The sequence below is a fragment of the Prunus dulcis genome, chromosome 2 (genome assembly GCF_902201215.1).
Source record: "Prunus dulcis chromosome 2, ALMONDv2, whole genome shotgun sequence".
Lineage (NCBI taxonomy): Eukaryota > Viridiplantae > Streptophyta > Magnoliopsida > Rosales > Rosaceae > Prunus > Prunus dulcis.
The window spans coordinates 332,001-347,006 of record NC_047651.1 but is presented as its reverse complement, the minus strand read 5'-3'; the positions used below and the strand labels follow the sequence as shown (position 1 = coordinate 347,006).

The 15,006-nt window shown below is 37.7% G+C and overlaps 2 protein-coding genes across 4 annotated transcripts; both read right to left on the bottom strand.

Annotated features, from left to right (window-relative positions):
* Positions 1–5,489: 5,489 nt before the first annotated feature.
* LOC117619923 lies at positions 5,490–8,987 on the bottom strand. Its single transcript, XM_034349992.1, has 3 exons — positions 8,878–8,987; positions 7,895–7,969; positions 5,490–7,076 (listed from the first exon to the last, which is right to left on the bottom strand). Exons 1-3 carry the CDS (start codon positions 8,982–8,984, stop codon positions 6,929–6,931), a joined length of 330 nt encoding a protein of 109 aa, XP_034205883.1. The 5' UTR covers positions 8,985–8,987; the 3' UTR covers positions 5,490–6,928.
* Positions 8,988–8,990: 3 nt separating this feature from the next.
* Positions 8,991–11,089, bottom strand: LOC117619922. Of its 3 annotated transcripts, none has more exons than XM_034349990.1 (2): positions 10,982–11,089; positions 8,991–10,627 (listed from the first exon to the last, which is right to left on the bottom strand). In XM_034349990.1, exon 2 carries the CDS (start codon positions 10,522–10,524, stop codon positions 9,235–9,237), a length of 1,290 nt encoding a protein of 429 aa, XP_034205881.1. In that variant the 5' UTR covers positions 10,525–10,627; positions 10,982–11,089; the 3' UTR covers positions 8,991–9,234. The 3 variants fall into 3 exon arrangements, with proteins under 3 accessions (XP_034205881.1, XP_034205882.1, XP_034205880.1); XM_034349991.1 differs by having other exon boundaries at positions 10,973–11,086; XM_034349989.1 differs by having other exon boundaries at positions 10,892–11,070.
* Positions 11,090–15,006: the final 3,917 nt, after the last annotated feature.

The window sequence follows — 15,006 nt, the reverse complement described above, 5'->3', positions numbered from 1 at the left end:
GAGAAGACGAGACTTTTGTTCAAGATTTTGCGAATCCTCAATCCTCAATCCTCAGTCAGTCAATCGCTTTGGTGACTTGGTCCCTACGATCCCTTCTCATCCAAGGAAGGCGCCTGATCATTTCACTAGTCAATCACATTGGGCCTACTCTTTTGATTTCTCCTTACGCTGCCCACTGAAACTCAGGTAATTACTCGGAGGTGGTGAAGAAATGTCCCATATCAGAAAATTAAGTGACTTAGAATGGACAATTTTTTATTTTGATCAAATTTAGAATGGACTTTATTAGGAGTCGGGTTATTCTTCTCATTATCATTATCGATTGAATTTAGAATAGAACCTCTAACTTCTAAAAGTTACCGTGTTACACCAAAACTCTTTTGGGCTAAAATATCGTCATGGATGAGTGGTTAAGTTCAGAAGAAAAAAATAATAATACTAGTTCAAGGTATATTTCCAACAACTGATGTGATGTGGCGTCATTTAAAACTATTTCTACACCTCTAGCTAGTAGCTTGTGGCAAGAAAATAACAATTTTCCTCACCAAACAAAGACCCGCTCTTAATTGGGCGAGGACTGTTTTCGCATGTGCAGGATCCAAACTGCCACAACGTCTTCTTCTTCTTCTTCTTCCCCGGGGTAGAGGAAAGTTCTCTACGAGAGGTTTGTAGACTTCAAATTTTCAAACTAACTTTGAATATATGTTATCTAAGATTAATTGTTAACAATTTTGCATGTGGACTTTAACGGTTGGATTGAAAGTCAAGTTAATCAGATTGGTTTGAATATTTGAAGGCGAAGAAATACAGTGATATGTATATATATACACACATATATATATATATACACACACACATATTATATGGCAAGACATTGTCAAAAGAAACATGTATCATGATGAAAAAAAATCCAGAATCATGATTAAAGGTTATAAATTGAGAAAATCAATACGCGTTCTAAAAAAAAAGTTGCGTTTATTTAAAGATATTCTACTTAAACTTGGTGCTTTGTTCATAATGTGTAATGATCATAGGATGTCACTCATGCACATCACGTACTTTAAGCAAAGTGGCTGACAAAATTAGCTACACATAAAATAATAATCATCTCGCAAAGCACTCTCGTGCTCATGCATGTTGGTTTCTGCTGGAATTATAGTGTGAAAAACATTCATGATCGCGATCACCTTGAATTGTCCAATGTGTGCCTCCCCATTTGTTTTTGTTTGATTCAATTTAAGATTAATTATACTCTTTTTCCTTTTCAAGTTAACTTTATGTCTTATAATTATGTTTGCTAATGTCATTAACTTAGGAAGATTAATATGTTGTCTCAATATTATAAAGAGAAATGCTAGCGAGACTCGTTGTCATCGCGGCACATTTATTGTGTAAAATTGGTCAAGCTTAACATTAACTCGAAAGACAAAATCGATTAGCATTTTTCTATAATTAAAAAACCAGTACGCAGAATTTATCAGCTGATGAAAGTATTTACATTGACGAGAGAGCAAGCAAGAGGCGGTAAGAGTAATTAGAAAGATTTTGTTCCGGGTGTAATCGACAGTTAATGGATTCTGGAAGGATTGAGGTGAAGGCATAATGAAGACCGCTGACTTTTGGCATCCAACCAACCAACCAACTAAACATAACGCACTCTTCTTCTTCCCCTCCCTGTTGAGGGAACACAGAGACATAAAACGGAGACGTGTAAGCATATTGCTGGCTCCATCATCATCAGATCAGATGAAAAGCTTAAAAAGTTTGAACCGTTTCATTTGGTTAGTTGGAAAATTAAACATGTTTGGTTTCAATTCATTTAACAGAGATGAAGATGAAGAAAAAAGGGTGATTGGATTTCGATTAGCACGAGAAAGATAGATAGAGAGATGAAAAATAAAAAGATTTGAGTATTAATTGGGCGGGCGGGCAGGCAGGCAGGCAGGCAGGCAGGCAGCACATGTCAAATCAAATCCATTAGATTTCCCAACTTTTTTGCATCTTCAAGAAATCCTGCTGGGCTGCTAGACTGCTTTGCTGCCCCAATAAAAATCAAATAATTGCTTCTTCTTTTGTTTGTTTGTAAGAAAACCAAATAATTGTTGTATCATCAGTAGCATCACATTATTTGTAGAACGGGAAATGCTTATAACTTTTTTTTAATGTTTTTTTTAGATCTTCTCTCTTCTCGTCGTAACATAGATCACTTCTCTTTTACTTAAATCAATGTTTTTAATTATAGAAAAAATATTAATTGTGTTTCCATATTTGCCCTTGATATACCAGTCCAATTCTCCTGTTTCTTTTATCAACATGGAAAACACAAAGTCTAATTCTTAAAGATAAAACAAAAATCAGACCCAAAAAAAGAGAACACCCAACCACGCCTGCAAGCCCCTTCCTCCTCGCCACCGGAAACACCTTCTTTTCTCCCTCTCTTTCCCATATTAGATATGGATCCATATCAAACAAGATAAATTATTTAGACTCAAAAAGCAATTCATGAACTTTCTAATCACTTCAGACTTAAAAAGCAATTATCTATGTTGAAAGGGATGAGAACATAGCATAACCCATGGATGTTCAGGAGCAAGACGACATCTTTTGCTCTTGACATGGAAAGGAGGCTTTGTTGGCGGCAAGGAGGAGAGGGGTTGCTGCGGCCGGGGTGGGGTGGAAGACGAGGTTGTGTGTGGAGCTTTGGTGGATGTTCACTTTCTGCGTTCAATTACTTCTTTTTGTTTCTGCGTTCATGACTTTAATTTTATTTAGTTTTTTTATAAATAAAAAATGAGTGCTGCTAAACCAACCCTAAAATTAATTGAGTACACCCTAATATTTTAATTAAAATGTAAAATTAACTAAGTACACCCTATAAAACTACGAAAAATACCTCTAGTACACCCTAATATTTGTAGCATTATTTTATAGTTGATTTTCAGCTTGATTTTTTTTAGTAGTGTTTATAAATCTTTAACTTTTAATATGGATTTATGCTTCTACTAAAACTGTTGATACTTTTTGTGCAATTCCAACTTCTTGCAATCACAACCTCTTTCGTTAAAAACACAATAGGACAAGCAATCTCTTGATTAGGGTTGAATATGGTTAGTAGGGTGTACTTATTAAAATTATATTTGTTTCACAATTTCATATATCCTTTTTGGTCATTTTATATTAGGGTAAATCAGTAATTCAATATATACTTTTATAGTAGGGTGTACTCAGTTAATTTTGGGTTCGTTTAGTAGCACTCTAAAAAAATTGGATGTGTGGAAATATGAAAGTTAATATATTTAATATGGGTAAATTTGGAAAATAAAAGTTAGTTTATATAATGCATTAATTACATTGTTTTAAGTGAGATAGAAGTAACACATGTCATGAAGAAAAAAGAGAAGGTTAAAGAAAATGTTGCTAGCATTCCTCTTATAGAAAAATAGAAACATTTCTAAACTGTCAAATGCAACTTTTAAATGCCTATACAAAAAACAAACAAAAACAACGTATATATTACTAAACCAATTCCGAATATCCTAACAATAATATGCCATACATGAGTAAAACTTATCCAGTGACCTGAGCTAGCCGAAAAGTTTTAACACGATTTGGGGAGAATCACTCTCGAAAATAACTTTTCTATAACCCTTCTTAACCGCAATAATTTTTCCAAATCTGGTTCAATGTCATTAAGAAAAAAAACTAGCCGCTAACCGGCATAACTCTCCTAGAGAGAATAAGAACATCCAACAAACTCAACCAAGTTTCTGATATTATAAGAGAAAAAACATAGAAAACTCATAGAGTTTCTGGACTTTATTGAACAAACTAAACCAAAAATAAAAATTAAAACAATGACAGCAAAGGAAAACCAACCGCCGCTAATCTTCCTTCGAGACATGACATAAAGAGTGCAACCTAATTACTCCAAGACATCAATGCATCAATGAGAAGTGGATCTACCATAACCAAACCACAACACCTCAAGAGCAGCCTCGCAAGATAAGACACAACCAAAAATAGTCCAGATATGAAATAATAAATTTGCTAAAGAAAGAATAAATCGACGTAAGTCCACCAAAAGCCGAAGAACTCCGAATCTAAAGCATTCTCTCTCTCTCTCTCTCTTAACAGCCAGGATTTCTATAAAAATCTAAATTAATATAGTGGATCTCATTCTAATTTGATTTAGAATTGTCAACATTATAAACAACCTAAAAAAGTGGTCATGTAATATGATCCCTTTTTCTTTTTTTGGTGTTCATGGTTTTAGTTTTGATAATTATTAATTAACTGTTTTAAATGAATATTAATCATCATATGATGGCCACCCAACAGAATTTGAAAATGAGAGCTTGAGATTGTGGCAGAGGCAGACAGAGCCAACAAAAGTCGGACTAAATAAACTTTGACAAGGCGTGCATGACAGTCGGTCAATCTTCATCATTACATTACATCGTCATCGACCCATTCAATTCCTCACCCTAACCTAACCTTTTATACAATTAATAATATATTGTATTTGTTGAAGAATATGAAGTCGGATAGGGGAATAATAATCAAAGGGTAATGCTAGGATTTGTTGTGGTCGTAAGTCTAGTATTTTTGATAATTAAATAAAATATAATACATAATAAATGGTTTTATTATTAATACGATTGAGTCCTTGTGTATAAAATTTCATACTTGTCGAATATGCAAGTGGTTAACAGTATTCCACAACAAATCCCATTTTTCTTTAATTGAAGAAAAAAGGAAAAAGATCATCATCTTCCAGCGTATTGATAAAGGCTTGTCAACTTGTTATTTGTTACCCTCTAATCAGTATATCCTAGTTTGCTTTTAGTTCTCACTTGTCATAATACGAACTTGATTTGATAGAATTTGGAAAGTTGCCATCACATCTTTTCATTTTACAAATTATATATAGAAAATCATAAATCCAAAATTGATGCCATAATATATATTATATTTGCATGGACTTTTATGTATAATTTATATTAAAAAAACAAGAAAAGGATATTGGAAGAATGATTAGTGAAAAAGATAGGAGGCCGGCCAAATGCGATGAATTGAATGATAAGGTCTGTGAAGAAGAGCAATGCAATTCGCAAAGCAATCATGGAGAGGGACGACGATGGGAAAAATATCATTGTCAAAATGTCTGGCAGTCAGTCATCCATCATCATTAGAATCATTACATGCATCATAATTAAACATAACCCGACTGACTTGGCCCCCAAAATGTAAAAGTTGCCAGACACACCGCAAACATTGTTCATGCTTCATGCTTAATAAGTCTCATCATCTTCCGCACAAGGAAAAACAAACCGAAAATGCATCCATGGTCATCAACTTATTATCATAGGCGACAAGTGTTCAGTGTTTCGGAGTGCTTTTCAGTGCGTTTAGTAGAAACTTTTAAAAGTGCTTATAGGTCATAAAATCGGTTTTTGAAGAAACACTTGCTATGATTTTTTCCAAAAGCATTTGAATGAAGCGCTTGAACTTGTTACAAAAATTTCAACATTTTTCTAGTAAGAGCACTTATCTGAATAAGTGTTACCTATAGAAGCAATCCCATAATGAGCCCTTAGCTTCTGCAGTATGCTCAGATACGCTGCCATGCTACACACCAATTATTTATCAACTTCACTTATTATTAGCCCCAGCCTCTCTTACAAAGAGACTTTTCTTACCTCGCATTTCTTAATACATTCTTTGTTCCCAGTATCCCATCCCACGGCAGTTGTACCGTAGCTGCTCCACCCATAATCCCACTGGTGATGGTAAAAACCCTTCCACATACACAGTCACAATACTGAAATTCACCAAACCTTTCCAAGAAAGCTGGCACTTAGCAAGAAAGATTGGAGGGTCTCGCCGAGGATGTTCCATGGCTTCTGCCCGGTCAAGAGGGTCGAAAACAATCATCATCTTTGTATTCTTGAACCACACCAATTGCAAATCAAGAGCTCCATTGGCCATCACTGTGTATCCACTGTATTGCAGTCACAAAATTTGATACCTCAATTTTATTCATTGTTCAAATTTTATTTTAACATCAATTCTTTATTTTTTCCTGTTAATTTTTTACTTATGAATATTTTTAACCTTAAAAAAATTTTCAAATTTTATTTCATCCACATAAACAGGAAACACACAAATTAGAACAACATTCGAGTACAACATAACATAAATAAAATGGTCATACCATCACTAACAAGTTTCTCCACCTAACCCAGATATAATTTCAATCTCCAGTGCAGAACATTTTAGTCTTGACCAAATCAGCTGGCTGGAGTACAACAAGCTGAAGAACGCTTGAAGCAAAAGTAGGCCACTATAAAGGTGCAAAGTCCTCCTGCAAAAAAAAATCCCAAGCCTTAGCAGCATATGTACAAATAATCAGTTCTTTGAGTGAAGTAGCAAACTGGTAAGCAGATGAGGTTCTTGGAGCATGGTTCAATTCTACATGATTGAGGACTCGAAGCTTACAAGTAACCTATCTACCAGTGGAGGATTAACCATCGTTTTCATAACTGGCATATGTTGCTTATTAAAACCCTGCACCTGGCCATGGCAAATTTCTTTCCCGCCAGAAATTTTTCCTGCCTGATAAAATTTCAGTTTTTCTCTTTTAGTCTCAGAAAAGAAAGGAAAAAGAAAAGAATTCAATCCAAAACAAAAAACTTGCATACTTTTAGTAGCAAGTTTAACCCTAACAATAATAAGCTGGCAGCAATTTAAATGATGGGAAATATGGGCGAGGAAATCGAAATTTGAGAAATGCTACAAAAAACTTTGCTTAAGATCAATAAACTCACACAAGAGGTTAAGGTTAAACATCATGATTTATAGTCAATGAGAAACATGCCAAATACTATTCTAAATTTAAAGAATACCTCTGATGGTATGTCAACAACAACTACTCCTTTAAACATCTTTGTCTGCTATCACAGCATTTCAATCTTTTTGAATCTTGAACTGAAACCCAAACACGACCTTTTGGCAAAAGCTGATCTTTCTCACTGAAGTGATTCACTAAGTCATTGACCATCTTTGAGGCAAAACATCTAAACCAATACAGTTATGAAGTATGTCACAATTTCATTACCAAACCCTCAAGCACGCTGTACAACCTAGAGATATGTATAGAGGAAGATAGGAAAAGGCCAGGCAAATTCATTGAAAAGAAGGTGCACCTTCATAAAATCCCACATTGATTTACTCTTTAGGTCTTCTTCACTTTCACTGTTACCAAATCATATAGATGGTGCTTTCATAGAGTAACTCCTCTATTGTAGTACAGAATGTTATAACTAGTTTTAGTGATCAATAGAAAAACTACTACTAAGAGAAGAGAGGTAGAAGGAGATCATTTTCTAACCAGAAACATGTATTTCTCATTCTAGGATGCGGTAATGAGTTTTCCTTGATGAGCGAGGGAAAATAGACTGTTAAATATGCGTTCAATGGCTGATACTTCTTTAAGTCATCACCAGCCTACCTTAGGACGTATACATGACTCTTGGTCACAGAAGAAATCATTTTGGTAAATAGATGTAATACTCATGGACTGTATCAGGCATGGACAAAAGACGAAATCAACTTGATGTTCTATGAATGTTTTATGGCATCTCACATATCACCTTAAATAAGCATAACTGAAGCTGGTGAACCGGACAACAAATATAAATGAGGTAAATGCTATATGCCCTAATATGGAAAGCAGCAAAGTAAGGTGCATTAACTCCAGAATCAACAAGAAAATTAGGTCTTATAATAACAGAGTGAGCAATTCACAAGTCAGATTCCAGAACATCAAAAATCAAATAAATAAACTGAGGGCCCACTGTCTTGGCCTTCGAGTCTAAATATGGGAAAGGTTTACCTTTTGTTCCAAAGGACGGTGAACTGGAAGTCATCGATGTTCAGAGTTTGGCAGTGCAAGTATTGTCCTCCTGGTCTATGATTACATATAAGAACACCAGTAAAACAAATGAAAAAAATAGCTCTCAATCATTTTTGATAGATATGAATCTTACATATTGCAACCAAGAATATAATAGACTGACATTAAGAGATGAGGACAATTTGTCAAATGCAATTTGACACAAAAGTATGCCGTTTCACTAATAAAAGACTTTTGAAAAGATACGTGCTGCAACCCAAGTTGGATATTGAGGGTGGCTATTTGATTTTGATGCATTTTGACCCAAGTAGCAGACACCAAAATCATACATCAAAAAAGTAAAATAGATACATATTAATGATTCAGACATCAAAACCTAAGAAGAATGAAGAAGAAAAAAAGTGATCAAAATCCTTTTTGAATTTTGAGTGCGTAGATTTGTTCCCTTGTCACATTTCTGCCATCCTAAAAGGCATTAGCATTAAGTTCTTAAAGCAAAAGTATAATTTAATAGAAAGTGGACCTCTAGAACTAGATGTCAAAATCCCATACAAAGCCAATTGAAAAATGTAGTCCTGATCTTCACCTGCATGTCCAAGGTGTTTCAAGAAGTCAAATTTAACATAGCAGGGTGCAGCTTACGTTATGGGACAACAAAAAATCCCATTGCACTTTATATTTATTTCTTCTTCCAAACTTAGAGGGTTGGGGTGGCAAATATAGATTAAAATGATCTTATTGTAACACTTTTCAAATAATCCAATGAAAAATAGAAAATTGGTGTCTGGTAAAAGAACGCTTCAACTAGCTATTAGTTTCGGACTTGTGATAACAAAATCCAAGAAAGTATCAGATTAAAGGACTAGCAGCTGATGATTTCAAAAGCTAGTAGTAGATATATATACCAAGATATAAAGCACCTACAAGACATAAAAACTAGAAGCAGTATCTATAAGACTTACACATATGAACTGCTCTTTGGCGCATAGAAAGGCCCCTGCGCCATGGCACAACACCAGAAACTATCATCAATACATCCCTTGAAAGAGGACAACACTGAAAATTCCATGGAAAGTTCAATTCTTGGAAATAAGAAGACATGACTGTGTTCTTATTGATAACCAGATGCCATACAACACATTTGACTATCTTTTTACAGAATGAATTGAAAAATGCTTTTAACAGCAGTCGGAACTTCATACATGGTTGGCATACACAGCCATATGAAGAAAAAATCTGAAACCTTCTGCAAACGTCAGTATCACAATGAGGAACCTTGCATCATTTTGATCTATTTCTCCAGGGAAACAGCTTTTTGTTTATCTCAACCTTCTCCTTCTACGTTCAGATGAATGTCCATTGTTTACGTCAGAACCTCTTGGATTAGTTCTTCTCCGAGAAGAAGAAGAGGGCAGTGTAGAATTTATTTCTGAATCCGTTGTCTGGTCTTCCAAGTCCACAACAACAGTATCAGTTCTTAAAAAAGAATCAGAAGGGAGCACATCAGAATTGATTTCAGCAGCAGTATCAGAAGTCTGGCTATCTGGGTGTAAAACTGCAGCGATGCTTGAAGATGTATCTCCATTACCAATATGTGGAGCTTGTTGGTGGTTTCTTCTCACATGGTGACTACTACTGTATGCCTCGAGGTCCTCGACTAATCTTTCTGCAGAATTCATTGCAGTATTCAATGCTGAAGAAAAGGAAGATACTGAAGCAGCTCCTTGTAATAATCTTGAGACTTGAAGGGAATCATGCTGTGGGTGACTTGTTGTCTCAATGGCAGGTGATGCCTGGGATCTGGGCACGAAAGTAGTTCTTTCTGCCATGATATGTGAACCGAGAAGATCCTGTGACCGTCTTCTCTCCCCCATTGCACCAACCATGTCGCTAATTTGCTGAATCCTTTCTTCAATCAAAATAGAAGATGGTCCTCGACTAATAAGCTGTTGCCTAAAACCATCAATCCTGTTTGCACGGGGCCTAGGAGGGGCCATCGGAACAGACTCCTTTGACTTGCGAGAACAGTTACCATCCCCGTTCCCATAAATTGGGATTAGACTTTTATCAGTAACTTCTCCTTTACACTCAGGGCATTCCTTTGCATATGAATCCACATATGGCAACTGACAGAAGCATGGCCAACAAAACAAATGACCACAACATGTCAATATAGGATCTCTTGCCATGTCCAAGCATATCTTACAATCAAAGAAGCTCCCAGAACGAGACTCTGCCTTTTTAGCATTCGTCTCCATCCCCAGTGCCTTGGCTACCAAATGCATTTTGTCGCCTCTAATGGTTTTGCCAGATTCCACTGTTTCTCGGGTAGCTAGAGCATCGTTCCCATTCTGAATGCCTTCATTTAGTGCATCAGAAGCTCCAACTCCTGCAGTGATATTCACCATCTGAGGGGAAGCATGAGGTTGTCGCCACCTATCACGCTGCCTAGCCCTGAAGGTGACTGCTTCTAGTAGTCTGATGCGTTCTTCAATGCGTCCATGGGCAGTTTCAAGCTCATTGAGTATGGATTCTAATCTGATCACTGAATCATGAGGCTCCTGGTTCCAATCCAAAATCATGATTTCTTCCCTCATATTATTCCCCATTAATGTTTTTCACCAATTCTTTCTCTTTATGGTCAAGAACCCAATTCACAATCCGGGAAAATTTTGATACCCACTACAGCAAATCAGCAACACGGTTACTTTCCTGCCATATATACAAAAACAGTATCCTTGAATTTCGATGGGTATGCTTCATCATTTCATTACAACTAAAATAAATTAAACTAACATTTTATTTCATACATTACAAGTAATTTCCTTTGAAAAATGAATACTCAAGCATAAATGATTTTCTATTTTATTCTTTCATTCAGGAATAATATAAGCCCGAGAAAGGTTGCGCAATCAATGAATCAAGAAATACCCAGAACGGAAAATGTCTACTTCATGTACAATCAGATTTACGTACCTAACATCGTATATCTTAGTTCAACAGAGATAACAACTATGGCGGACAAATTAAAATGAGAAAGAAAATAATTGAATAAACCTTGTGTACCAAAACAAAATGTTTAGGATCGGCACAGGTGGTTCTCTATTTTCTTCTTCTTCTTCTATGTTCTGAGAGACAGGCGCCAAGGGCAGAAAAGCGACTGGGAAAATAAAAAACTGCCTGGGAGCCAAGCCAGTTCATACGACGCCGTGCCATCATAACAGTGTTCATCATCCCGTTGTGTTCTATCAGGCCCGCGGGCTTCGGCCCGGCCTGATTTAAGCCCGTCAGTTCAGCTGGCTCAAGCCTTGACTTTGAGCCCAAAAAAGGCCCGCAGTCCATGGACCGGCTGGTAATTCCTCAAACCATTCTCTTTTATTTTTTGTCCCACTTTTAACTTTGGGTGGGTACACTGCCGTTTTGCCGTTTCAATTATTACTCTAGTTCCGATTTATCTTCCGAATTATTTTTTTCATTCAACCCATTATAATTAGCCAGGATCTTTTAGAAAATGGATTCCTATTCGAAGAGTATAACCACATGGATAAGCTCATACTAATTCTTCAATTTGATAGGGAAGGGATTGAATTTTAGATGCATACATAGGGAAAGCCGTGTGCAATGAAAAATGCAAGCACAGTTTGGGAAGGGGTGTTTTCCTTATTTTATCAGACAATTGAACCTTCTCAAACTGTTTCTTTTTAAGAACCATAAAGATTTGTGCCAAAATAATAGATGCTATTGTCTAATGGATAGGACAGAGGTCTTCTAAACCTTTGGTATAGGTTCAAATCCTATTGGACGCAATTTATTTCCATATGTATTTTTTTTTTTAAATTTCTATGTCAAGAAAGATATTTCGAATGACTTGATTTCGTAAAAATTCCGTTCCAAAAAGAGAAAGTTCGAAAGAATTGGGATTTTTTGGAGATTGGATGCAGTTACTAATTCATGATCTAGCATGTACAGAATGAAAACTTCATTAAAGATTTATTCTGTAAATGTCACATTCTGGGAACGGCTTCGCCGTAGCACGATATTGTCGGCTTTGAGCTCCCCTCTCTGCCCTCACGATTTTGTTTTTAGGAACTCACGAGCAACTTCCCAGTGGGTCACCCATCCTAGGATTACTCTGGCCTCAACTCGCTTAACTTCGGAGTTCTTATGACTCCGAAGCCAGTGAGCTCTCAAAAAGCCTCGTTGTAACAACCCAAACCAAAATATCTAAAAAGAAAGAAAATATCTAAAAAGTAAGGAAAATATCTTCTAGCAAAAAGACTATTTTGCCCTCGCATTATTTAATAGGGGAAAAATTGACTTTTTGATCGAGAAAGAATTTGGGAATGCCGCTTGCGCCATTGCGTAGAGCGCGGCGAAACGAGTTCGTAGACACGGAGTAGACCCGAATCGGGGCTGTAACGAAGGAGATATGATCTAAAAACCGCGAAGGGCAAAACGGTAATTTGGCCAAAAAGTCAGATTTTTATCCCCCTCTCTCTCCTCTCCCCCGTCACTTTTCTCTCTTCTCCTCTCTCTCCTTCCGCGCGAACTGGGCCGTGCGCCCTTTCGACTTCCAGGCGACGGCCCGGCCACCACAGGCCGAACAGATCTCCGCCGTGGGTACCATCGGGTCCGCCTCCGTGTCGCCGTCAAGACCTGACCGACCTTAACCCCGGGGCCTCCCTGAGCTGGCCGGAAAACCATGTTTTCCGACGGAGGTTCCTTCGAAGCCACCCGAACTTCCAGCTCAAAATTCTCCTTCGTTTCTCCACCAAATAGATCGAGTAAGGTATGGTTTGTCAACTATTTTTCGTGTTCTAGCTGATGGGTATATGGGTTTCGATCGATTTTAGCTCTAAGGGGTTCGATTTTCGACTTGAAGTTTGGCCGAAACTTCGGCCGCCCGAAACTACTGTTTCGGGTCACTTTTTGGGGTATGTCCAAGAACAAAAGTGACTCCAAATGGGGTGTTTTACCTAGGGTAGGAGTTTGGAGTCTTGGTTCCGAGATTTTTCGGCCACCCGAAATCGCTTAGGACACCCAAATCTGACCGCGCGTGCTGGGACGCGTGGGTGAGGGTAGTGATGTAATTCTGTGCAGTTTTGTGACCCTCGTGTCGTCACGAGCGTGTGGGATTTTGCGGATCTCGATTCGGAGTCCGTTTGAGCCCCGAACGGATTTTCCATATCGCGCGATCCGTGGGTGCAGTGTCGTTAAATAATCGGATCGCGCTGAATTTCGGATATGTCGGTCTACACGATGTCAGGATCGTGTAGGATTCGACGGATTGCGAATCGGACCCCCGGATACTCCGGAATCGCGAACCCTGGGGCTAGGGTTTGGATTTTAAGCGATAACGCAATTTTAGCTAATCTGACCGTCTTTCAGACCAAATTCGCAGAACACGGTTCCCTCTCTGTAAGGAACCTTCAAGGAAGCCCAGATTGGCCATCAGAGATCATGGGCCCACGGAGTCCTGGGTTGACCGATCGGGCAGTGTATCGCATAGCTGAGCGTCGGACCTTTTAAAACTGATCCAAGTGTCTGAAAAAGCTAATGTGGGCTCAGGAGTAACTTGGATTTGAACGCACGTATTTCTAGGAGCCGGGGCAGGGTGTTTAATTTAATTCTTTTATTCAGTGGTTTATTGATTTATTATTCGTGGATAATCAGGCATCAGAGGTCCAGCCGACCAGCAGGAGGAACCTTCAAAGGGTCAAATTAGCTCGGACCATCTGTGAGTGGACTTTCTTTCATGAATTATTTTATATAAATAAGTATATAGAGGATTTCTATAAACAAGATTTCATAAGTGATTTTATATTGATTTTATATAAATGAGTTTTTATAAATGAGTTTATTTGAATAAATTTCCTTATTTGATCTTGAGTAAGTTTTATTATGGTTCCAAACACGAGTATTACAGTAATAGTTCTATAAGTCTGTGCTGCTTATTTACCAGTTATAGAAACAGAGTTTGAGTTTCGAATCAGTTGAGACCGCAGCACGACTTGAGCTTTACAGTTATTATTCAGATATTTTTTTTAAAAGGGAATTTATTTTAAAACCACCTTGTACCCATTTTCTTTGGTGATTTCCCAGAGTTGGACCGATGTCTACGGACATCCAGTCCGATTTCAGTTTATGTCAGTGCACTTGACTTTGCCTCACGAGTTACGGGGACGCTTGGACCGTGAGTGCCAGGATTTGCGGCTCGGCAGACTTGGTGTCCCGAGACCTGCCAGGATTGCGGCTCGGCTAACTCTGTGTCCCCGAGACCTGCCAGGATTGCGGATCAGGCTGACTACGGTCCCTTGTATCCTGCCAGAGCGACTTGAGCTGACTTGGTGTCATCGAGGAATCTGCCGGCGGGACAGGCTGATCATAGTCCCCTGATTTCGCCAGTTTGCGGCTCGGGTAGACTGCGTGGCGCCCGAGACCTGCCAGGGAATTGACGGATATGACAGGGTACAAATAGGTGGTATTTCCAAAGGATTTTGAGTTTTCTTTTATTCAAGGATGACTTTCAGTTATTTTATATCGGTTTCTTAGTATTTGCACATTTATATCTTTATATATTTGTTCGGTTATACCAGTTCTTTGATTTCTCCAGGCAGTGATATCTTTGATCAATTATGTAAGTTTATTCATCAGCATACTGATTCATGCTTATAGAATTTCTTATATTGAAATATAGTTAAATTATCGATATATATATATATCCTTAGTTATTTCAAAACGGGGGTATTATATTCTGGTTTGTTTTTAAGAATTTTATTTTGTCCACTCACAGTTTAAAACTTGTTTTTCGCCCCCAGGCCGTAGAAGTACGCGGGATCCACCATTGGGCCATTCATAGCTTTCGCGCCATCAAGTAAGGTAGAGTTTAGTAGAAAATCCCTGAAACCCTGAAACTTAGAAAATGCTCTGATATCTCGTTGAAACTGAAAAACAGGAGTTGGGATTTGTTATTTGAATTATTCTGGCAGTTGGCGTGAAATTATTGATTGTTTAACAGGTGGAAAATTTTGGGATTGATCAAAAAACAGGGGAGACTCTGCCGAATTTTCGACAGAAGTCGAAAAGAAATT

Bases quoted from the DNA above. Each gene is read 5' to 3' on its own strand.
- LOC117619923 (XM_034349992.1), bottom strand. From the start codon at position 8,984: ATGGAATTTTCAGTGTTGTCCTCTTTCAAGGGATGTATTGATGATAGT. The intron at 7,970-8,877 runs GTAAGTCTTATA...ATGTAATCATAG, and splicing joins CCAAAGAGCAGTTCATATGT to ACCAGGAGGACAATACTTGC. The intron at 7,077-7,894 runs GTAAACCTTTCC...GTATTGGTTTAG, and splicing joins ACCGTCCTTTGGAACAAAAG to ATGTTTTGCCTCAAAGATGG.
- LOC117619922 (XM_034349990.1), bottom strand. From the start codon at position 10,524: ATGGGGAATAATATGAGGGAAGAAATCATGATTTTGGATTGGAACCAG.